The sequence below is a fragment of the Acomys minous genome (assembly GCF_964271855.1).
Source record: "Acomys minous genome assembly, chromosome: 16".
Classification (NCBI taxonomy): Eukaryota; Metazoa; Chordata; class Mammalia; order Rodentia; family Muridae; genus Acomys; species Acomys minous.
In genome coordinates, this window is record NC_140498.1 from 17196677 (window position 1) to 17222700 (window position 26024).

At 41.3% G+C, this 26024-nt stretch overlaps 1 protein-coding gene across 3 annotated transcripts in view; it reads right to left on the bottom strand.

The window, feature by feature from the left end:
* MEIKIN (meiotic kinetochore factor) overlaps positions 1-26024 on the bottom strand; it is a 48873-nt gene that overhangs the window by 11268 nt on the left and 11581 nt on the right. For 2 of the 3 annotated variants that reach the window (XM_084761573.1, XM_084761572.1), the window contains exons 7-12: positions 25729-25768; positions 22666-22730; positions 19350-19420; positions 11303-11458; positions 6732-6812; positions 4716-4832 (exon numbers count right to left, since the gene is read on the bottom strand). In XM_084761573.1, the coding sequence (XP_084617699.1) occupies positions 4716-4832; positions 6732-6812; positions 11303-11458; positions 19350-19420; positions 22666-22730; positions 25729-25768 (530 nt within the window). The remainder of the gene's footprint in view (positions 1-4715; positions 4833-6731; positions 6813-11302; positions 11459-19349; positions 19421-22665; positions 22731-25728; positions 25769-26024) is intronic. The other variant, XM_084761574.1, reaches the window with a different exon arrangement.

Genomic DNA, 26024 nt, shown 5'->3' on the forward strand with positions numbered 1-26024 from the left:
GCCAGCCTGATCTACAAAGTGACTCTAGGACAACCAAGGCTACACAGAGAAACCCTGTCTCAGAAAAAACAAACAAACAAACAAACAAACAAACAAAAACCCCACTTATGAGACAAAAGCTTTACTATCCTTAAGAAACAGAATCCCTGAAGAAAAGAGTCATTCATGTTCTACTTTGTTCAGCATCTGTCTCTAGGATGAACACAGACAAGGACTATATTTATACCATCTACTTAACCTGACAGGACCAAAATCCATGTTGACACACCAGCTACTGCAATGTTCTTTGCTGGGGCCAAAAAATGTTTTACAGATGAAACTTTTCCTAAGACTTGATGCTTCTCAGAACGATATCAGTGCACACAGCTGCAGTCAGAATCTGCTACATGATAGTTTGCATTTCCAGTTTTTGAGAGAAATAATGGGGGAGTGCTTCCAAAATATAGTGGAAAGGAATCAATGGATGTAAACAATGAGAGAAAGATAAACCAATAAAAACCCCACCCAAAATGTTAAAAATTCCTATTACCAAAGAATAAATTAAGCAGTAATCAGAAATGTAACACAAAATATTTGAGCTAAAAAAAGAATTTTGTAAGATAAAGATAACTGACCCAGTTATATATTTCTAAAGTTTTCCACTCTACTTAAAAAAAAAAAAACTTGCTCCAACATGTCCTCAAAAAAGAAGACTTCCCCAAATCTATTCAACGGAAAAAGGATAGCATCTTCAACAAATGGTGCTGGTCTAACTGGATGTCTACATGTAGAAAAATGCAATTAGATCCATATTTATCACCGTGTGCAAAACTCAAGTCCAAATGGATTAAAGACCTCAACATAAAACCAGAGACACTAAATCGGTTAGAAGAAAAAGTGGGGAAGAGTCTGGAACATATTGGCACAGGAGACAACTTCCTGAACAGAAGAACACCAACAGGCCAGGCCTTAACGTCAACAATCAATAAATGTGACCTCATAGGGCTGAGAAGCTTCTGTAAGACAGAAGACACTGTCAAAAGAACAAAGCAACAGCCCACAGACAAGGAAAAGATCTTCACCAACTCTACATCTGACAAAGGTTTAATATCCAAAATATATAAAGAACTCAAGAAATTAAACACCACCAAACCAAATAACCCAATTAAGAAATGGGGCTCAGAACTAAACAGAGAATTCTCAACAGAGGAATATCGAATGGCTGAGAAACACTTAAGGAAATGTTCAACGTCTTTAGTCATCAGAGAAATGCAAATCAAAACGACTCTGAGATTCCATCTTATACTCATCAGAATGGCTAAGATTAAAAACTCAAGTGACAGCACATGCTGGCAAAGATGTGGAGAAAGGGGAACACTCCTTCATTATTGGTGGGAATGCAAACTTGCACAACCACTTTGGAAATCTATCTGGCATTATCTCAGAAAACTGGGAATAGGGTTTCCTCAAGACCCAGCTATTTCACTCCTTGGAATTTACCCAGAAGGTGCTCCACCACACAACAAGGACATATGCTCAACCATGTTCATAGCGGCCTTATTCATAATAGCTAGAATCTGGAAACAACCTAAATGTCCCTCAGTCGAAGAATGGATAAAGAAACTTGTACATTTATACTATGGAATACTACTCAGCTGTTAAAAACAAGGAAATCCCAAAATTTGTGGACAAATGGATGGAACTAGAAATGATCATACTGAGTGAGTTAACCCAGAAGCAGGAAGACTCATATGGTATATACTCACTTATATCTGGACACTAGTCCAAGAGGCATGGCCCATAAAAGTATTCTCTTACCAGGAGTTTGGGTTAGATATGATGACATCCTACTGGGACTCTAGATGAGAGAAGTATGGGAGAATGGGGAAATAGAAGGATCCAGAGGGTCCTAGAAACCTACAAGAAGAACATCAGGATGGGCGTATCTGGGCCCAGGGGTTCTGCTCAAACTACTTTACCAACCAAGGATAATACATTGAACCCCTACTCAGACCTAGCCAATGGACAGGACATTCTCCACAGTTGAGTGGAGAGTGGGGACTGACTGACATGAACTCTGGTCCCCCATATTTGACCACTTCCTGTGGGAAGGATTGTAAGCTTTGTCATAGGTGAAAGTAGTTTTGGTGGGCTTTGTTTTTGGACATACTAGGGATATTCCCTGACATTAACCTTGAGATAGACTGGGTGGAGCCACCCTGGGCCTGGAATTCAGGAAACAGACAGGGAACTCCACCTGGATTATTGTGTTTCTAATTGACCCTCAATGGGAGGAGGAGACCAGCCCTTGCACGTGAGAGAGAGACAGGCAGAAAGGACAAGAGGGGCAGCAGGTTCAGACTGAGCTCGAGTGCACGTGGATCAGGAAAAGGATCAGTGAACATACCAGACCAGCGCGCAGGCCAGAGACACCCAGGGACTTGTCCCATGGAACAGATACTGAAAGGTTGACTCTTGTTTCCCTTTAACCTTTTTTCCTCTTGTGTAAGCTAGTTGGGTTGTATAATAAAGTTTAATTGTTAAGAAACAGAGCCAACAACTTCCCCCTGGTGGGAAGGCCTGGTGGCACTCAGAGAAAGGATAAGAGGGTTACCAAGATGAGACTTGATAACTTATGATCATATAGTGAGGGAGGAGGTTCTCCTCACTCACAGACATAGGGGAGGAGAATAGGGTGAAAGCGGGAGAGAGGGAGAAACGGGAGGATACAAGGGATGGAATAACAATTGAGATGTAATCTGAATAAATTAATTAAATAAAAAACAATATAATAAGAAAATTTTTATAAAGTCATAGAAATGGCCATCCCAGTACTTCGGACCCTGCCTGCCTCGCCCTGAAGCAGGAACCTCCTACCCAGGCACTGAAGTTGATTGCCCTGCTCAGAAGTTGATTGCAAATCTTACTCCTTTGTAATAAAAACTATAGTTGACTTGTTAAAACAAAACAATAAAAGAAGGCTTCCTTTTCTGAAGCAGGGTTTCCCTACATAGTCCAGTCTGGTCTTGAGATCCTCTACTTCTTCCTCCAAAGTGCTGGGATTAAGAAAGTTTTTGCTTACAAATGATAGGGTAGAAAAATAAGTAATCTGAAAAGGAATGAAAATTGGGATGATCTCAGTTTCTCTGTTCAAAACCAAATACTGTGAAGTAACTGTAATGGAGAATGGCAACTTGTTTCATTAGTTCAGCGAGTTTTGGTTGTCAACCTTGTTCTATGACCACAGGAATGGCAGGAAAACCAGGCATAGATAGTTATGGTTTGCTATTTCCCTGGCAATGACAGATGGACTAGGCACACATGTGACTCAAGCAAAGCTAACTGGAGTCCTTAGCCAATACTGAAATACATACACATAAGAATAAGCCTTTCTCCTTCTACTTGGGCTATGAATGTAACAGAAGCCTAAGGAGGAAAAGCCAACAAAGGTAAGCTGAAGCTAAAAACAAGTGTGAGGCCTGGAATTCGGATCCTTTGCACCCATGTTAATGTCAGGCAAGTATGGCAGCCTGATGTCATCCAAGCACAAGGAAGGCAGAAACAGAGAACGCCCCGAGCAAGCTGGCTGGCCAGACTCACCCAGACTGGAAGGCCCAGGTTCAGAAAGAGACCATGCCTCAATAAATAAGGTGAGGAGCAATTGGAGAAGGTACGTGATGTCAACCTCACACTCACACCTGCTTGTGCCCATAGCATGAGAACACATGCCCAATCACACATACATAGCCAAGTAATCAGAGAAGCAATTTTTGTTTGCTTGCTTCTCAAGACACAGTTTCTCTGTGTAATAGTGCTGGATGTCCTGGAACTCGCTCTGTAGACTAGGCTGGCCTTGAACTCACAGAGATCTGCCTGCCTCTGCCTCTCCAGTGCTAGGATTACAGACATGTTCCACCACACCTGCCTTCAACAGGAATGTCTAACAAGTGCTATTTAATGTCTGAATTCAGTAATTTCCTTCTCATTTACGAGTCAATAAGGCATCCTACACTATTCCATTTTGGATTGTACTACTTTGTGTGTGTGTATGTGTGTGTGCACACACACACACGTGAACACACAAAGAAACCTGTGGAAAACAATAAACTATCCACTGAGTTCTGGAAGAAACATGTTTTTGCCTTACTTGGGCTTGGTGTCATATGCCTGTAATCCAAGTATTTGGAAAAGTATAAGAGTTTGAGGTTAAGACTGTGAAACTGAGTTAAGCCTGAACTCATAATAAATGGTAGTTGCCAAAAGTGAAAGAAAGCAAAGCAAAAAGTTATAATCTAGATTATACTTAACTTTCCTTTGTACACAATGCAATTCTTAGATAATTAAATTAGAAAATGGCACTGTTAAAACTGAGCACCTACATGTAAAAGTGAAGTTAGATGCTCACACAAATAAGTCCAAATGGATTTCATACCTAACTGTGAGATCTATAGCTCTTTAAGGAAAACATAGACAGAAGCTTCCTATCATTTGATTTGGTCATAATTTTTTGTATGACACCAAAGACAGAGGCTACAAAAGAAAAGTTAAACCATTACATTTTTCAAATGCTGTGCTTCAAAAGATTCTATGTACAGTGTACATGCAAGTGTAGAAAGGATTTGCAGGTCATTTATCTAACAATAAATTCTTCTTTACACACACAAAACATGTTAGTCTGAAGAAACATCATAATAACTCTTTTTTCAGAAAACTGAAGAAGAATTTGAAAATGTTACCTTATTTGAACTTTCTTGCCAGTTTGACACAGGAACAATTTCGCTTGAGTTAACATAATTGCTGACATTTGGAAATAGTTCTTCAAAAGACACATTTTGCACTGGAGACAAATCAATCTATACAATAATATAACTCCTTTTAAGGTTTCAACAACAACTAGCTTTAGGTAATTAAGGTGACATTGAAAATACTATCTTATTGAAGCATTTCTTGTATATCTGATGCACAATTATATTTGTGTAAGTGTACTTAATTATATTTGGAAATAATTCTTCAAAACATAATTGTAAGTGAATCAATGCATAAATAATTCTCTCACTAAAGCAAAACAGAATACAAACCCACAGATACTAGTAAAGGATGCACAAGGATTGGAGCCTTGCACTTCACTAGTAAGGTTGTAAAATGTTGCAAACCCTATGGAAAAGACTTTCTAAAGAGCTTACAAGTGCCCCTACCATATAATCTAGAAACTTTACTTCTGGGTACATACTCAGAGGAACTGAAAAGAGGGAATTTATACTTGTACATATACATGATTTTACCACCAGTGTTCATGACAAAGTAGAAATAACCAAATGTCCACTGACTAGCAGACGCATAAATAAAATGTGATCTTACAACAAAATGTTTTCATCTCTAAAATATAAGTAATTGTGTGTATCTGTGTGTGTTGTTGTTGTTGTTGTGCACAAGCCTCGGCAGTCATGTGGAAATCAGAGAACATCATCAGGAGTTGCTTTTCACCTTTCACCATGTGCTTCCTGTGGATAGAGCTTAGGTTGTAGGAAAGTGCTCCTACCAACTGAGCCATCCCACAGTATGTGTTTTTAAAATCAGTTCATTTTATGTGTACGGGTATTTTGCCTGTAGATGTCAATGTATCATGTGTATGTAGGACCTGTTTAGGCCAGAAGAGAGTGTTGAATTTCTGGATCTGTTAGGGTTGTGAGCCACCATATGTGTTGGGAATCAAAGGCCAGTCCTGTGGAAGAACAGTCAGTGATCTTAGCTACTGAGCCATATTCTCAGCTCTTGGAAGTAATTTCTGACAATGTTTTCACATATGCAAGCCTGAGGGCATAATATTTGTGAATAACATGAGTCATAAAAAGAGGGCCACCACTGGGCATGGTGGGATACACCCAGAATCCCAGCTACTAGGGAAGCTGTGGCAGGAGGGTCGGCTGACCTGGGATAATTCAGACCCTGCCTCAAAAGCCAAACAAGGGTAAGAAATGTGTGATTTTTAACTATATGAGGCACTTTATGTAATCAATTCATAGGCAGAAAGAAGAGTGATGATTGCCAGGGGCTGGAGGAGGGTTCTATAGGGAGTTATTGTTTAATACGTATGGAGTGTTCAGATATACAAAATGAAAAAGAACTCTAAAACTAGACGGAGATGATGCTGTATAGAAATGTTCAATGCACAGCTAAACATGACTACAATGCTGAATTTTTTGTTATATATAATCAGAAAAGGCTGGTCATGATAGTACATGACTTTGATCCCAGGATTCCACAGCAGAATCGGATAGATATCTGTGTATTCAAGGGTAGCCATGGCAGGATGAGGGGGTGGGGAGAATAAATTGTGATCTGGCAACTTTGGGGCTGGAGAGATGGTCTGGCCATTGAGAATGTGAACTGCTCTAGCAAAGGGCCTGAGCTTAGATCCCAGCACCCCATCACAAAGTTCACAACCACGTGTCACTCCAGCTCCAGGGGATACAATGTCCTTGTTTGGCCTTTGTGGGCACTCACACTCAAGTACACATACCCACACACAGACAGATATATATAATTAAAAATAAAATCTTTAAAACTCCCAAACAAACCCTGGCTGGTGTTTTAGTATTCTCTTTTACATATAGAGTATTTCCAAAGACAGTGCTTATGTAGCAGGAGAATACAGTTACTATTCATTATGGACAAATGCTCCTGGGATGACAGATGAATGGGAAGAAGAGGTCAGAAAACAGGTCCCGCAAGGGTCAAAGGCTAATACTCACCACAAAATCAGCTGTGTCTGAAGATGGTGTACTTGTTAACAGGGCTTTGCTTTGATTATCATGAAGAACAGAACTTTTTTTCTATAAATATTTACAAAACAGGAGATTATCAGAGAGAAATTATTTTTAAAATAGTAATTCAACATTAGCAGACTAGACCAATAATAAAATCCTTAATCTGTTAATTACATTTTAAATCACCTGATAGAACACTGAAAAAAATTGACTGTCTAATTCAAACAACTCTGAATAAAATTGTACCTGGTGTAACAATTATATTAAAATGCTTAGGTTGAAATTACTATTACTTTAGAAAGAGAAGCTAGAGTAATAAGAAGGAGACAGTGCTTTGATTAACTCTTTTAGCTGCCTTAAAATTATTTGTAGCATTTGTTAGCTCCTGGAATACTACTGTACTTAAAAAAAGAAAAGACACGCCTTCTTAGTGGTTGAGTTTCACACCATGCACCTCAGTCCTGCTCATCTCCCTATCCACTCTCATCCGCCCTTTGCTTTTGCAACCTCTCCCCACAAAATAAAAAACTCACATATACACACAAACCAACCAACCAACCAACCAATAAACAAAAAACCAAAGCACAGAAAAACATGTCATCATGGAAGCTGCAGCATGTCACAGTGTGCCCCACAGCATACCCCTCTACCACACATCGTCATTTGCAAATGTTTATTGCAATAAGTCATTGGTCTAGTCTGATGTCTCTGGCTTCTGGGACACCATCAATATTGTATCCTCACCATTACTCCTCCTGGTCATCCTATGGTTGTCCTGTGTCATGGAGATCCTGCAGCTTTGGATCAGTGGGACTGGCCCCTTCTCATGTCCCAACTATTCACAGACGATGTAGACTTTGGGGTAGTCCAACTCAGATCTGGATCTGGGCCTGGGTAGTAGCTAAGCTCTCCCTTATCTGCACCACCAGAATGAGCTTTCCAGCACTGCCCATCTAGGCCACTCCGTGCAGCCATTGGCAGGAAGCAGCTCCTCTGCTCTCATGCCCTCAGGCTGGCTCACCTGTGCCCCTGCCTCCACAGCCAGTTCCAGTGCTGCCTAGTCAAGGCATGGGGCCCACATTCCCAAGTGCTGCAGCCTGTGAGAGCCTGGGCTAGCTCTCCCCGCTCCCTTACTTGCACCATCCTGACCAGGGCCAGCCCTACTGTGCTGCCCAGGTAAGGTGCAGAGCCTGTTCTCCCGAGCGCTGCAGCCTATGAGAGCAAGGCCAGCTCACCCACACCTCTGCCACCAGAGCCAGCTCCACTGTGCTGCCTGGTCAAGGCACAGGGCCTGCTCTCCCAAGTGCTGTTGCCAGCGAGAGGTGAGGCCAGCTCTCCAGAGCACTGTAGACCGTGAGGGGTGAAGTCGGTTTTGCACAGCCTCTGGACACCCATGTGGTCCCCGGCAGCTGCCGCAACCAGGGACAACCAACCCCATGTTCTCTAGTGGTGATAGGAGCCACATGACATCAATACGAACCCCTGCTGCTGCTACATAGCCACAGAGCCAGACATGGCTCTCAGCAGTAGCTCAGGCTGGGACCTCACCATGGCCCCAGGTGGCAGTGCTGGCCACCTGTTGGGTACTCCTCTCCACCCTCAAGTCTCCAGTTCCAGCTCTCTTCCTAAAGCTCAAGCTGCTCCACTTCTCTTTCCCATCTGACCACCACATACTTGCACATTGTGGTGGCTCCAACCGCAGGCTGGCCGTGAGGCTGGTAGGCCCCTGGGTGGCATCCTCTAGCAAGCAGGTGTCTACAACCCACCTGTGCTGTGGGTGGGAACGCAGGCCGATGGGCGGCATGGCAGTCCAGTCTCTGCCTGTCTTGCTCTTGCCTTGCTGCTTGCTGCATTGTGTAGGCAGGGCTTTGTGAGTCTGTGGCCCAGCTGGGCTGTAGGGTGAAGGGCGGGTCTGTGGGCATCTTTCCCCACCTGCACCACATGGCATGGTGGCATGCAGGTCTGTCTTTCTTCCTCCTCCCTCTTTCTTTCTTCCTTCACCATGCTGCACTGCCTGGATTTGATTCGATTTCTATGTGTCCTAGGCATAAAATCACTTTGGCCACCAAGCCAGGCATCAAGCTGGGATGAACAAAGGACTGCTGTCTGCTCTGCCCCTGGCTGATGATATAAGATCACAATCACCAACAAAGTGTCTCTTTGCCCATTGCCTGGGGGAGTACTTTTTTTAAAAATATAGTTTCATTAGTTTAATTTAAATGCGGTAAATGGTCTCTATACTGTGATAAAATGTCAGACAAGAAGTAATTAAGATAGGAAGGGTTCATCTCGGCTCATAGTTCAAGTATACAAATCCACCATGGTGGAGAAGGCACATGGGCAGGAGCTGGTCACGTGGCATCCATGGTCAGGTGGCATGGAGGGATGAGGGAGCGGCTGCACTCGGCCATTTAGGTCTCCTTTGCAGTCTGGGACCCCAGCACATGGGATGTTGGTACACACACTCCACCTCCCCCTAATCTATCCCACTCCCTCACAGACATGGCCATTGCCCTGCCTTTTAAATGATTTAGGTCCTATCAAGCTGATGATCAATGTGACCATCACACACACCCAAAGAAGTTAAATCTAGTGGTGAAGATACTGCTAGGACCAACACATCCTTAATATTGTCCCTAGTCTATTACAGTTCTTAGTTTTATTATGGTGGCGTCTTTTATGAAAGGTTGCTATTTGTTATGTAAATGTATATAGTTATTAAGAGATACTATGTAAATCTAGTTGAAGAATTTGTTAAAATCAGAATGTTCCCAGACAGCTAAAAAACATAATTCTATAACACACAAAAGCCCACATATAGAAACATAAATAAAAATATAATAAAAAATTTAAAACATGACCAGTTATAATGATGACCCATGTTTTAGTTTGATATGTATTAAGTAGCAAGTTTATAAATGTGTTGTGTTCAAGATTATTGTTATTCAAGTTTTTCATTCTGTATGTTAATGTACTTCTAAATGGAAAGACTCACATAGACAAAATGAGAGTGGGTAGTGGGAGAGAAATGAGATGGATAATGCGAGGGGTAAAGATACAGAAAGATAGGGAAGTTTGAAGAGACCAAGAGGGGAAAAATAATTTGACTGAGAGAAAAGGCAGACAACAACAGAAACTGAACAGAAAGATAAAGAGACAGAGCCACAGAAGGACAGGGATAGTGTGAAGTAGGGGACAGGTAACAAGACAGACAGGAATCAGAGAGAGACAACTGACGCCGGGCGAGACAAAGCACAGGCAACAAAGAAGAAAGAAACAGGTAGGAAAGCAAAGACGAGTGACAGACGGGCAGAGCAGCAGAGGTGGGTAGCTTTATTCCCAGCAATAAGATGCCCTTGCAAATCTTGGATTCCATAAGCCCATCCTGCCTTTCTGGTAAGTCTCTCTTCTTGAAGAGGTGACTGTTAAGCGGTGCTAAGTTTGGATCTGGAACTCAAACTCTGAGATAAAACTGAAAATCATAGTTAGGTCTGGGTTAGTTTTATTCCACTTCTACTTTTCCCTCACTCTGCTTTTCTTCTGACGTAATCCATTTAAACTAGTAGGAATAAACTAATCTAGAATGAATTACTAAGAAAATTGTTATAGCCGGGCAGTGGTGGCCCATGCCTTTAATCCAGACACTCAGGAGGCAGAGGCAGGAGGATCTCTGAGTTTGAGGCCAGTTTGGTCTACAGAGTGAGTTCCAGGGCAGCCATAGCTACACAGAGAAACCCTGTCTCAAAAAACCAGAAAAAAAAACTGTTATAAAAAATTTATGGGCATATTTGCTTGGTTCTGAACATATTAACTCTAACTTATTAGCTATGTACTTTTAATTTGTCTAGACTACCTTTAGGATTGGTGAGCAAGGATTACGAAGAGTATATGCAGACAGAACCTGTAGACTCTGCAGAGAAGACACTCAGTGAGCTACCTCTCTCATCACTCTGGCACCCCTAGGGTCTCTGCTGGGATGCTGGGAGGGGCTGTAACAGCTTTAGTCTCCGCATCAGCTGTCCAGGTGAGGCCATCATCTCAGCTGAGCACAGCAGACAATACAGGCTCGGGTGGTACTTTTGCTTCAGAACTCCCTTTGGATCCAGGCAATCACTGTCCAATCCCTCCCTTAATTCTTTTCTCAGGTACCATATGCTCCAATCAGCCACTTGAACTCATAATTATGTCTTAGAATTTGCTTTGCAGGAGTCCCAATGACACAACTGTCAACCCTCAGTTCACTTTACAAAGCAGCTTGTATGTAGCTACAGAATTTAGCTGCACCCCATTTTCTCTATATTTGCTAAGAAACTGTGCATTTCTTTCTTTGTTTGTTTGGGTTGGTTTTGAGGTTTTTCTGTGTAGCTCTGGATGTCCCAGACTTGCTTTGTAGACCAGGCTGGCCTCAAACTCACAGGGATCCACCTGCCTCTGCCTCCCGAGTGCTGATATTACAGGCCATTGCACCAGCTGAAATTGTGCATTTCTAAATCTTCTTAATGACTACATCTTATAGTCTTCTAAGAATTCTGAGTTAATAAAATACCAGGACTTACCAACATGGGTTCCAGGGGCTGCGGCATCAGAGCACCCCTGACTGCATTGTTTTCGAGAGCTGAACTGTGACAGGGGAGCAGAGCCCTGTGCTCCAGATGACCAGAGCCTGACTTGCCTTGAGCATGTGGACCTCTGTCTTCACATTCTTTCTCAGGCTGAAACACAGTCACAATATGGAATTTAATTCACGATGCTATAAAGCATTCCTAGTTCTTCTCAAGTGTCCAATTACTTCTTCACATTGAAAAAAAAAAGATTTAAACTTGAAGGCAAATGATTTTCTAGGGAAAAACGTGTTTTAAGGCTAGGGGTATAATCTACAGCATTATAAAACAAAACAACCCAGAGCCTGACATATGCTTAAAAATAACATGTCTGATATATTTAAATGAAAAATTGGGTAAAGACAAAATAGGTTGAGATACCTAGTTCTACAACATTTAAGGTAATTACAAGGTTGGAAATGTGGCTTGATCCGTGGCAGCAGGGGTTAGCACTTGGGTAAGAAAGAGCTAGAAACCCAGCGTTTTGCAAAAACAAAATAAAGCTTGATATCTGTTTGCCAACACCTTAAATTATACTATGGAAAATATTAAACATATTTATTATTATCTTTATTATATAATAAACTATATTTTTAAAACCACATCCCCTAAAATGAAAAGGCCTCTTAACATCAGGACATGCTGACCATCACAGAGTGCGTTGTCTTGTTAACTAATCCCTGCGCTGCATATTACACATGGTCAGCCACTCCAGCTGTGGACTTGTCTCATGGTTTCATAGTATGTTTATATTATAGCACTTAAAATAAAAGCGTGTCAAACATAAGTAGGGAGGTGAGATTCGAGTTTCACATAAAATCAGATTGTGGTGATCTAATTTTGAGGATTTTAGGTTGGGTGGGGATATGAGGAGGGTGGGAGGGTAGGGGGGGGGGAGGGAGGAGCTGGGGAGGTACAGTCTGTGGTAACAAGTAAATGAGAGAACAGTCAAGAGCAAAGTATGCAACAGCCTCAACTGACTTCCTTCCTCTGAAGACTTCAGTCCTTGAAAACAGGTGCCTCTTTCAGGCTTGCCATCATCCTAAACAGCAGGGCAGTTGCCATACACGACTGGCCCCTCAGTTCCTTGACTTCTGTGTTGCCTTTTCCCTCGTGCCACTTCAGTCACGTCACTATCAAAGCCTAGCCCTCGCCTTCAGTAGAAACTATAGAAGCATCAATTCAGACTGCTCCCATTCTTTGTCTTCAAGAAATAACAGGCTCCCCTTGTTAAAACCTGGAGTTCATGGATCCTGCTGTTGTATCTTTACCTAACCTGTATGTCACACTAGTCATCAGTATAGTTAATTTCTTATTCCTTCTCCTTTTATCACGGATGTGTGACAAATCTTCAGTCTCAGACAAGCCTTCACTTCCATATCCTCTGTACAGTCAGTGTAGCTGAGCACTGGTAGAACTGTGTGACCTGTCAGATCACAGACTCAACAAAAGTCACCTCACACAAGCAACTATACCACACACATCTAGCTTCTCATGATTATTTCACAATGCTCTATTTTCCTTAGACCTGTCTTCTTCCCTTTGTAATCTTCAGCTGGAAATCTTCCACTATACACTCCTGTAACAACAAACACCAAACAGGATGCTACCCAAGACTCAAAACTTCAAGGCTCAGTATAAAATGTGAGGCTCTTGCTAAAAAATTCCTAAAGAATGTAAAGTAGAGTAGAGCACTGGATGTGCCCCTGTAAGTGTGTGCCCCTGTAAGTGCAAACCCAGCCCTCTCACAATGCATCTACAAACCCACCACAATGGAAACGCCCCTCTGTCAAAGTACCTATGCTTATACTTACTAGATTGATGCCTCCTTATCTTCTCAAAACTTCTCTCTTCAATATGATATGGACATTTAAAAATAACAAGTGCTTCTTAAACAGTTTTATTGAGATACAATTCAACATACCCTAAAGTTCATACTTAAAGTATGAAATTCAATATTTTAAGGATATTTTTAGGGCCATGCAGCCATTACCACAATCTAATTTTAGAGCATTTTTGTTCCTAAAGTTTCATATTAGTGATACATTTCCATGCCACTACACCATTACTAAGTAACCTTTTCTCTATTTTTTGTCTTTATATGTATTTCTACCCTGGGTATTTCCTGTAAATGGAATCATATAGTATGTGGTCTTCCATGATTTGCTTTTTCATATAGCATACCATGTTCAGAGTTCATCCATGTTTTAGTATGCATCAGTGCTTCATTTGTTTTTAACTGATGTATGATGTTACTGTATAGATATGACACATTTTACGATCCACTTATTAGGTGAGCATTGGGGCTGCTCTACTCTGGCAATTATGAGTAACTGTAATTGCTTACATGTATTTTTTGTGATGATGGCTTTATCCCACTTTGGTGTAAAAGTTACAGTAGAATTGCTGGATCCACATTTAAATGTTTGAAGAATCAACAAACTGGTTTCTAAAGTAGCCATGTGATTTCACATTCCCAGCAGGATCTGCGGGGTTCCAGTTTCCTCATATCCTCACCAGTACTGGTTACTGCCTTTTTTTTTTTTTTTTTTTTTACTGTGGGCATCTTAGTGGACGTAAGCATATTATTGTGGCTTTCATTTTCATTTACTTAATGCATGATTATAGTGAGCATAATTTCATGTGCTATTGGCCACTGGAGACAGGGTCTCTCTGTGTAGCCTTGACTGTCCTGAACTTGCTTTGTAGACCAGGCTGGCCTTGAACTCACAGCAATCTGCCTGCCACTGCCTCCCGAGTGCTGGGATTAAAGGCGTGCGCCACCATGCCTGGCTCAATGGGGCCACTTTTAAACAGCAGGATATCAAGATGATAGATTTATAGTCAGGAAGAGACACTATGATAAGCATAGCTTTTGAGACAATGCAGAACACAGTAGCAGAGGCATGACATTAATATGTGATGGGTCGCAGTTCAGTTGCAAAGTATTTGATCTGTATAAGAGACGGGGCTGACTAGTAGAGGATGCATTATAGAGTGGACATTAAAGATGAAGGACAAGGACAGGTATCCAGAAGGAGTGAGAGAGAAGTAAAGAGAATAGAGAGAGAATAGGGAAGGATTTCTTAAAAAAAAAAAAAAACAACTTTTTATTGGTTCTTTGTGACTTTCACATCATGCACCCCAAACCCGCTCATCTCCGCCTCCCCTCATACCCACCCTCCACCTTTGCAACCTCCCCCCAACAGAGAAAAAAAATCTCTTTGTGGAAGCTGTAGTGTGTCCAAGTGTGTCCCACGGTGTGCCCTTTTGTCCACACTTCTTTGTTTGCAAATGTTCATTGCAATGACGCATTGGTCTGGTACTAGGCATTTGGCTTCTGCTATACTATCAATATAGAACCTCACTCGGGGTCCTCTTAGATATCCTGTTGCTGCCCTGTGTCATGGAGGTCGTGTAGTCTTAGATCTGTAGGACCGGCCTCTTCACACATTCTAGCAGTTCGTCAAAGGGGTGAATGTTGGGGTAGGTCAACCCAAAGTCCTGGATCTGCGCTTGAGAGGTATCTCAGCTGGTCAGCCCACTGACTCTCCCACTCTCATGTGCTCAGAGCCAGCTCACCAGCAACCACCACCACCAGGGCCAGCTCTACCCTGCTGCTCAGGTGAGGTGCAGGGCCCACTCTCCTGAGTGTTGCAGTAGGTAAGGGATATAGTCATTTCTCCCACTCTCATGCCCCCACGGCCAGCTCTCCCATGATTCCCAGGTGAGGGGTGGGACCAGTTCTGCACAGTCCTCAGACATCAGCAAGTCCCAGGGTGGCAGGCCAGACCAGGGGCTGTTGCCTTGCCTTTGGTAGTAACATATCCCACGCTGCTTCAGGGCCACAGACACAGACATGGCTCCCAGTGGCAGCACAAGCCATCATCACCCCACATGGTCCCAGGTGGCATCACTGGCTGCTCACATTAGGCTGTTCCTCACTACCCTCGAGTCTTCAGTTCTGCCTCTCACATCCTTCTGTTTCCCTCTCTTCAATTTTTCCACCATTTACTTTGTTCCTCTTAGTGATGCCTGGGTCCCCTGGGTGTCTGAGGTTGTCTCAGGAGTGCTATGCCTCGCTCATGCATTATTGCACCAGGCAGGGGTTATCTCAGGCATGGTCAGCTGCCCCTCAAGGCTTGCTCAGCACACAACTGCCGGTCATCACAGGCTAGCTCCCTGTCCAGTACCTGTGACACCTGGTCTAGTGGGCATCTTGAACTCACTCCATGCCCAGCCAGTGGGCCAGAGTGACCCCATGTAAGAGTCATCTGTCTTGGGATCACTCCCTCCTATGGCCCTGAGTCCCAGGCAGGGTTCTTCTGGCCTGCAGCTTGCTCCTGGTCTGGACTGGTGGTTGTCTCAGGCTAGCTTCCTGTCAGAGCCACCTGTCGCTAGACTGATAGTCTTCTCAGGCTCGATTTTTCAGGAAATGTTAGGCTACTAATCATTCAGCTGTTCATAGGTCATAACACTGAAATAGACATAGCCTTTCTCCTCTGCCACCTACTGACGCACATGTGACACAGCAGCCACACCTGCAATGCCTCTAGGGGCAGTGGAATACTTTCTTTCATTGCTTTAAGACAAAGAATTGAAATTCTTGTGCTAGAATCTGACAAGTATTTGACATGCCCATGTTTTGTATCAATATACTAAATTCTATACCAGTGACTTAGACATAACTTTCCTTATGAGTAATAATTAGGCCTTGAGCTAAAGAGTAGATTCAATCGTCTACCTTTTGTTCTATCCTCCCTCTATATTTCTATATCTCCCTTTCTTTCTTTTCAGCTCCTATCTCCTTACCTACAGATGAAAGATAAAGGTAAAGAGGGGTGTCCCCGAGTTCTGCCTAATTTTTTCTATATAAGACCAATAATAACTTATAACCACCTCCTGGTGAAAATAAGCATTTGTAGACCAAGAGAGCAAACAGAAACCTACCCAACCCCTCCTAAGTCTAACAGATAGATATGACTCTATAGACATATGAGGTAAAAATAGTTAAATAAGGTCTTCAAAAGCCTCAGAGACACACAGAATATGGCATTTAAAGATGTTTTTATTATCCCAAAGTTTCAAGACAAGTTAACTCCTGACAACACCCAGCCAACCTCAAAGAAGATGATGAGTATCAAAGAACCTCCTTATGGAGATGGCTTCAAATGTGGCAAACCGGTCACTGGGCAAAATGCCCTCATCTTGCCACAAACAGAATTCTGCCTAAAAATGGGCAGCTTAGAGGCAGGCAGAGTCAATGGCCAAACTCAGCCAAGACAGGGTAAGCAAGTCCTCAATAGTTCCTGCCTTGCAAATAAATCTGGCAGAGACACTGGGCCAGAAGGCTGAAGATGAGGCTCCAACATTATAGAGAGTGTTGGATGACTGTTCAGGCAGTAAGCTGTCTCAGTCATTTTGTTCCTTTTGGAAGCTGCTAACCTGCACTACTGGTTCACTCAAGAATTTAAGTCTTATTCCTTCTCAAGTCTCTGAGGGGTGTTGAAGACAAGATAGTTTAGTTTTACAATCAGGTTTAGTTGGTTAGGGAATAAGATCTTTTTAGATCAAGATAAAGGAAATTTAGACCCAATAAGACATGAAAGATGTTTACTTCAAGTCTAACAAATACAAACAGCCAAATCATTATGAATGTAGCATTTATAGAACTCCTGGTTGTCACATGGTTCTCTCTGCTGTGTATAGTTTGTTTCATGCATGTGTAATAAATGTATATGAAAAAGCATAGACCTTTATATTAAAATAAAAGGAATATTATCAAATAGCAAAAAAAAAAAAAAAAAAAAAAAAAAGAACTGAAATTCAGGTCAAGATTAACTAGATCTCTAGGCGATGAGGAGCCCCAGTTGCATACGGGGTGAAATTCAACGCTGTGCTCCCATCTTCCTGTTTCCGTTTTTAGCGGCCCTCAACAGTGATCTGATATATCCAGTTTTTTACTAAAAAGGCTTCTTGAGAGCCTGCCTCTCCATTCAATTGCTGCTTTTTCTTCTTTTCTACTATTTCCTTTTAGGGTCTGTCCCCCCCCCCCCCCAGTCTTTCACTTTATGGCCTTTTCTACTTCCACTGCTGCTCCCTGGTCTTTGTGCTTGGTGAGCCAGGGGCACAAACGTGTCTTCCAGTATGTGGTGTCGTATGCAGCTCCCAGCAATGGCTGAGGACTTCTGCCACTATACATCTACAGCAGAATCTGGTAATGTCGGTGTTTCAGATCTGGTGTTATTTGCAGTTTTCTATGAACATGTGATAATAAACAACCTTTAACATGCCTCTTGCTGTCTGCATGCCTTCTTTAAGTGAAATATCTGCTTAGATCTTCTGTCCATTTTTTCATCTTCATACTTAAGCTTTAAAAGTTCTTTGTGTGTTTTGGATTATCATATGCACCTTTTATAATGTGAGGCTTGTCTTTTCTTTCTTAGCATTGCCTTTCACTGTCAGGTATCAATTTTGATGAATTATAGTTATCAATGATTTCTTTCATGCATTATGCCATTGGTGCTGTGGTGCTGTATTTAAAAATGCATTACCATGTCCAAGGTCACCTAGGTTTTCTCCTGTTATTTTCTAAGAGTTTTACAGATTTGCATTTTATATATTTGAGCTAATTCTTGTAAAATGTATAACATCTGTTTCTTGGGACATCTTTTGCTTGTGCATATACATTATTATTATCCAATTGCCATCTGTAGAAAGATAACTTTCCTCCATTGCACCATCTTTGCTTTCTTGTCAAAGATCACTTGACTGTCTACCTCTTGGCTCTCTATACCAGTACCCTGCTTTACTTGCTCCTTCTTTCGCAAACTCAGCCATCATGAATACTAGTGCTCGATTGCTCCTGGACCCTCCTCTTTCCCGTAGTCTGTAAATACTCTTGCCCAAGTAGTTTCAAATACTTCTGTGTCTTTACAAATAACTATAATATCATGCACCTTTTATATGTTCTCCTGATCTGCAGATTCATATCAATGGCCTTTTGAACATTTCAATCTTCATGTATCTTTAGAACTCTTATATTTTTCCTATAACATCAAGTAGCATCATTACATATGTACGCATGTTGTACACAGGCACATGCCCATTTGTATGTACATACATGCTGACATCCAATGCCTTTCTCAATTATTCATGAATTTATTTTTGAGACCAAGTTTCTCACTAAAGCGGTGGTCTAGGTGACCAGCAAGCCCCAGGGATGCTCCTGACTCTGCCTCCCAGTACTGTGTTTCCATACCAAGCACTGAACCAACTGCATCATCCCCCCAGCCCCTCCGATAACATCTTTATCAATCAGCTGCTCAAGACAAAGCGTAGACATCTTTCTCACTCCATCTTCTATATTCATCTGTCAACTTTACAGGCAAAATTATCTTCACTCCAGGAACATCTCTCAACCTCTCCTATAAAACATCTAAATCAAAGACACCACAAAATCTCTCACCAAAAATCTTTATACTTTCTTACTGATAGGTCTCCCTGCTAACATGTTTACCTTTCCCCCAATTTATTCCCTAATCTATACAATAAAAATAAAAGGGATTTTAGATCAAGACTTGCCACAAACTACAAAAAAATAATGAAAATATAAGCCTGTTTTCTCAGCTATAAAATAGATACCGTCAAACAAGCATGTAATCAAACAAAACAACTATTTATCTGACTAGAGTGATATAAAAATGATGCTGTTAATGAAAGGCTTTCAAAGTCCAAAGTCTTCCCCAGAGACCTTCAGAGTCCAGGCCTAACCTACTACAGTCTCCAGGGTAAAGTGCTGCTCTAGCACAGTAAATTTCTTATTTGTACCTTAATGAATAACGTGTACCTACATAGCTTTTTTAAAAAACTGAATAATTCTTATGTTCCAAAATGCTTTTTCTATTGCCATAAATACACTGAAAATATTTTATGTGATTCATTAAAATCAGATCTTTTATTAGTGCAATAATTTGCATAGTTATCTTGCTTCAATACTTGCTTTTTTCTGTGTTTTTTTGGTGGTTGGAGGGCCAGTTTTCTCAGCAAACATAACCTCTGAAGCTGCACTTTCTACAAATAAAAACATAGTTTAATTCTATTTAACTGACCACTAACTGTAAATACAGAAGAGAGAGAATTCAAATTCAAAACCAAACCAATTTCATTTCTATATTGCCTAGATTGATCTTGAATTCTGAGGCTTAAGCCATTCTCTTGCCTCAGTCTCCTGAGTAGCAGTGACTTCAGGTACCTGCCACTATACCTGGCTCTATCAGCGTTTAAAGCAAATTCAGGTCTGGACTGTATTATTCAGACTTTCCTGTGCTCCCTATTGCCTCCTTCTGCATCACCCCTTACTGCAGAGCTGCCTGTCCCACTGGATAAGAGGTATGGGATGACTATGGAGGACAGCACTATGTACAAAGAGCTGGAAGAATGTCCACAGTGACTCCATAAGTCTGCACTTTACACACGCCAGCTTCTAAAGATGGGTTTTCAGTCTGTTACTTAGATCACCCTGATCTTTTCCAAAACTTCCCTGTGAAAATGGCATGTGTCCTTTCAGGGACACTTATATAACAAATTGAAAAAAGGGGGAATGAAAAAAAAAGAAAAAAGGAGGAATGCAAAAGCATATATAATTTTAGACTCACTACTCTGCTCTACCATCATGCTTTTAAAATATTTTCCACTGCAAAGCAAAACTCTTAATTTGACAAGACCTAGGTAACACTATGGTTGGTTTCTATACCATGACCATTCTCCCTGGTTGTTAGTTTTGGTGTTCAGGATTTAACATGGGGCCTTGCGCATGCTAGGCAGGCATGTTACACCTCCAGGTCTCACCTTCTCTTTCATCTCTTCTCGTCTCTTAATATAAGAAGTAAACCATTGCCAAGCATGGTGGCACACGCCTTTAATCCCAGCACTCAGGAGGCAGAGGCAGGCGGATCTCTGTGAGTTCGAGGCCAGCCTGGTCTATAAAGTGAGTCCAGGACAGCCAAGGCTACACAGAGAAACCCTGTCTTGAGAAACCAAAAAGGAAAAAAAAAAGTAAACCATTATGTCCATTTTCAGTATAAGGCATGCTCAGAGTGCAGGAAAGGGCCACAGATAAACAGGAGTCACTGGCCCCTCTCTCTCCTAACTGGCTGCTGGCATCTGCTTGTCTCAGAGCTCTTGGGGCTGAAAGTTGCAGGCAGTCTGCTATGTGACTATGCTAGTAGATTGTAACTCTCTGGGGCTTTAGCCTATGGGAAAAAGAGGGCAGGGATTCCTTGTGATCAGGGACTTTAAACATCATTGCCTTGTACTGAATCACTATACCAACCATTTTTGCCTTTTGACATCTCTTTCTTTCTTTCCTCCCTCCCTTCTTCCCTTCCTTCCTTCTTTTTCTTTTTTTGAAAATGCTGTAAATCTAGATTATCTTTTGGGGCATTCTACATTCTTAAATTCAACCAAAACAATGAAATCCAACTCCATGGCCTTTGTTGGATTACTTTTATTTTTTTTTTTTATTTTTATTGGAAATAGAATATTCTCTTACACAATACACCCCAACCACAATTTCCCCTCTGTCCACTCCTCCCAGCACCTCCTACCTCATGTCTCCCCAAATTCATTCCCTCTCCATTTCCCTTCAGAACAGAGCTGGCTTCCAAGAGAACAGCCATATAGGACAAAACAAGATACAAGAAGACAGGGCAAAAGCCCTCGTGTCAAACTGGACAAGGTAACCCAATAGGAGGAAAAGAGCCCCAAGAGCAAGCAAAAGAGTCAGAGATGCACCTGCTCTCATTCTTGGGAGTCCCACAAAATCACCAAGCTAACAGCTACAACACATGCAGAGGACCTGGTGTAAACCCATGGAGGCTCTGTGCTTGCTGCTTTAGTCTCTGTGAGCTTCAGAATTGAATATTAAAAATTTTCTATTTCTCTGGTCTCTTGAATGTGTTATTACAAAGTGAGGGCCTTAAAGTTCCCTTTGAGTCTTTGATTTCCTAGTACTAACCCTCTAGGATAGACAGTCTGCTCCTGCTTAGTAGGGCCTGGGCTTTCCAGGACGTCTCTACCACTAGAACACTGTGGTTCAGAGCGGGAATGAAGGTAACCTTTTTTTTCTCCCCTGCAGAAACAGGCTCTCAACTATTCAGCTCTGGTTGTTCTAGAATTCAGTATGTAGATTAGGCTGGCCTCTTCAAAACAGCATCTTAAAATGAAGATTTCACAGCTAAGTTTATATTATCAGCTCATATAAACATTTGAAGTAATCAATTATTCCTTGAAGAAAAAACAATTCTTCAATTTTGCTTCCAAACAGATGTTATGAAACTTGTTGCAACAACAGGGGCTCAGTGGTTAAGAGCACTGGCTGCTGTTCTTTCAAAGGACCTGAGTTTGTCATTAGCTCCCATGTAACAGCTTACAACCATTTGTAACTCCAGTTCCAGGCAATCTGTAATTCTCATCTGGTCTATGCAGGCACTGTGTATACATGGTGCATAGGAACACATGCAGACAAAACACTCATAAAAATAATGTTAAAAAGCCTGGCACTGTGGTGCATGCCAGCAATCCCAGCACTGAGGGAGGCAGAGGCAGGCAGATCTCTGTGAGTTCGAGGCCAGCCTGATCTACAAAGTGAGTCCAGGATAGCCAAGGCCACACAGAGAAACCCTATCTCGAAAACCAATACTACAACAAAAACAACAACAACAACAACAACAACACCACAACCTACAATAATGCTGACCTACAACGGAGGCTAATTAGGACACAAATGTCTTGCTAAATTCATTCCAATAATAAATTAAATAACAGAGTGCCAATAATACAAGACATTTTGTTGATCCCATTCTTTTTCAGTCACTACATATATCCTCAATTGCTCTCTTCTAGTACTGAACCTACAAGGGCAGAGAAAATGTGTCACTTCCCACTCAGGTGTGTAACAATGTCTAGTATAGCATATATCTAGTATATTTCTATAAGAATAAACTATGGGTGTTGGACGGATAATTAAGACCCAATTTCTTTCCCTCCTTTCTCTTGCTTGTTCCTTCATCCTTCCTTTCTCTCTTTCTTTAAATGGGGTCTGACTATGCATCCCTCGCTGGCCTGAACTCTCTACGTAGACCTGCCTGTCTCTGCTTCTTGAGTGCTAAGATTAAATCAACACCCAGCCAAATGTTTATTTTTAAAATGCAACCAAGCTAAAATGTTTCCTGGGGTACCTAGTTTGTTAATACATAGTATACTGCAGCAAAAATAAATATGCAATCATGCAAATAATTAGTGCCACTAATTATTACCTGATTCTAAATTCAAAGTATACTTCAGTTCTGGAGAAACACGTTGGGTCTCTAATGTCATCCCTCTGTAATAAGAACAAATTAGTGGTGTTTTCTTATCTTTTAGTAATTTTCAATTATCCTCAAATTATTCTGAAAATAAAGATTCACAGTTGATTATTCTGTAGGGAAAATATGACTGGCTAGAAAAATACATCATATTTATAGTAACAGATAACAATAACATGTACTTAACTGTTTATCAGTGTGACACATGTGTGTAGAGGAAAGCCATAATGTTTAGAATTACACAGACCCAAGACTAAACCCAGCTCTGCTATGCATACTTTAGTGGCCTTGAGAAAGCTCCCTAACTCATCCTGAGTCTTACTTGCCTTATTTATGCAAAAGAGGTAGCAAACTTGCCACCCAGGAATCTGGTATTAAGGATTCCAAACATGAGTGATAGTTTTGGAAGTGAGTATCTTTCTCTCTTTGGTACTTCCACAAATGAGATTGTGTTTCATTCCAACTAAACATAGGAAGAGATGAGCTATTATAAGAATGTGAAAGGATTCAAATTCAGTGTTTGATCCCAAAAAAGATCTGAGCAAGACAGAAGATTTCCTTGAAGACCACAGAGTTGAAAAATAAGTGTGAGAGGGGACTCTTTTAAATTCTCGCTCTGGTTAATTGAAAAGTTGAACTCAGTAAAGAGCAAACTACTTTTTCTGTCATTTCCTTTAAGCTCATACTTCTTTGCTTCTGAACGAACCTTCATGCAAACTTCTCCTAATGCATTGCAGGCACTCTCTGAATAAACTGCTACTTTTAGGTGATGAAGAGCCCAGTGTATCAGCACAACTCCAAGCTCCTACTGTGTAAGTGCAAATCTTCCCACTCTGGCGCCACTCCAACTCAGTGCCATGGGAAGGGCAGCCAGCCTGGTTCCTAGTCCACCCCCCACCCCCCACCATCTGCTGCGTCCCCCTCCCTGCTGCCCCCCACCCCCCGCCATTTGCTGCCGCTTTTCTCTGGCACTGGATCACTGTCATCTGGAAGTGAACTGTCTCTACTCTGTAGGTTGTCTTCCTATTTTCTTGGGTTTTCTATAAGTATTCATTGAGGATTAAATTATCTTAAAATTTTCACAATCTGCTTTAGTCATGCTGAAATTCTTTCAGTGCCTCTCAATACTTTTGGGACAAAATAAAACTCCCATCCTCAAGGCCTTCCACAGTTCAGATTGTGGCCACTCTCTGGAAATTAGATCCTGCCTGTCTCACAAACATTCAGTTCAGTACACACACCCTGAACCAAATACTTCCTCCAATAATACACCTCTCCCCAATCTTCCCCACAGCAACTCTACCATGCTTTCTTGCAAGAGCCTCATCAGCAAGTGATATTGGCACCATTTAATAATAACCACCTCCACAATAATTCCTCTAAAATAGAGTTTTGAATGTTTTTAAACTAATTATATAAATAATCTACTGTCATTGTTCCTAGGGGTCAACAGAAGCCAGCCTATTCTTAAGCTTTTAAAAACTACATATAAAACTAAATAATCTGCATATTTATGGAAACTCTCAGTGTTATGAATAATATGCATGGTTAGAATCATAAAAAATGGGGTTTTTTGTTTGTTTGTTTTTGTTTTGTTTTTGTTTTTGTTTTTTTCCGAGACAGGGTTTCTCTGTGTTATCTTGGCCATCTTGGACTCGCTCTGTAGACCAGGCTGGCCTCGATCTCACAGTGATCCGCCTCCCAAGTGCTGGGATTAAAGGCGTGTGTCACTACCGCCTGGCTAGTCTGGCTTTTTCTAAGTCTACAGAGTTATAGTTCAGTTTAGTCCTTGCACAGTTGACAAAAGTATTTCTCTCTTTATGCAAGCAGATGGAAAGGTGCTTTTGCTCTGGCTAAATTCATATTAAATAAAAACAGTATTATAGGGAAAATATTCAACATTTGTGGATTGCAAATAATTATATCATCTAACTGAAATGAATCAGATTTCTAATTTCTTAGATTTTTTTTTAATCTGAAAGAAAAAAGAAATCCTTATTCATTTTGAATTGCCAAAAAGTAGCAAAGCTTGTTTTGAACCATTGTTTGAGCCAGGCATGGTGGCACATGCCTTTGATCCCAGCACTCGGGAGGCAGAGGCTGGTAGATCGCTGTGAGTTTGAGGCCAGCCTGGTCTACAAAGCAAGTCCAGGACAGCCAAGGCTACACAGAGAAACCCTGTCTCGAAAAGCCAAAACCAAAAACCAACCAACCAACCAAACAAACAAAAAAACAAAAAAATAAAAAAACAAAAAAACAATCAAAGAAGGGAAAACAGGCTTGAAATAATTAAAATCAGCTCACTGAGGTGGGTATCCAAGCTGTCTATTAATCAAACATAAATTAATAAATGCTTGATAAACAAATTTCCACAAAATGAAGCCCAATTCAATTTTGACAAAATAATTTCGACAAGATAAAAGTATACCTGCTACTTTTATAAGATGCTACTTAACATATGTGCTACTAACTCAAGGCTGTGGAGTCAGCCTTGACCATGGACCACTGGGTCCACCACCAAATCTTGTTAATTCTCCCTTCAAATGTCCTAGAAGCTGGCCTCTTACCTCAGGGCCCTCCTCTGCTCATCTTTCTATTTAGAGTGCTCTTTGCTCAACTTGCCCTTCCTTTAGATACTGTCCACTGTTCAAAGGATGCCCTTCCGATGGCAACTTCCCCACTGCACTACTTAAAGCGGGAAGCCTGAACCCCAGCACTCCAGAGCCCGCCTTGCTTTCTCAGTATCACCCTTTACAACACAGCATGTGGCAGCATATCTACTTGCCTACTGTCTATCTCTCTAGGTTGTAATATGGACTTGTTGCATGCAGCCGGTTCTTGTTTGATTTTACCCCCTACTGTCCCAGCAATTAGAACACGCCTGGCCCAGAGGAAGTGCCCAGCAAACCCTGAATGAATGAAATTCACCTGAGCTGTGGATGGCAGTCAGCACTATTATAACTCTTACAATAAGAGGTTTTGAAAAGAACAACATCAAAATTTTTAGTTCCTTACATTTTTCTATGGCATTTCTTATAGTTTTCTGAAGAAGAACCTACCAAATAGGGGGGGAAAATCAATCCATTAGACAGAGATACACAAAAGGCACACCTGAAGCTAAAATTATCCTGGATAAAAACAAATATTTCTCTTTAGCATACATAATGACAGTAGTTCTGATTTTATGTTTGACTGTTTTATGATGGTTTTTCTTTCTTTTTAAAAAGATTTATTTATTATTATGCATAGTGTTTGCCTGCATGTACACCTGCAGGCCAGAAGAGGGCATCAGATCACATTACAGATGGTTA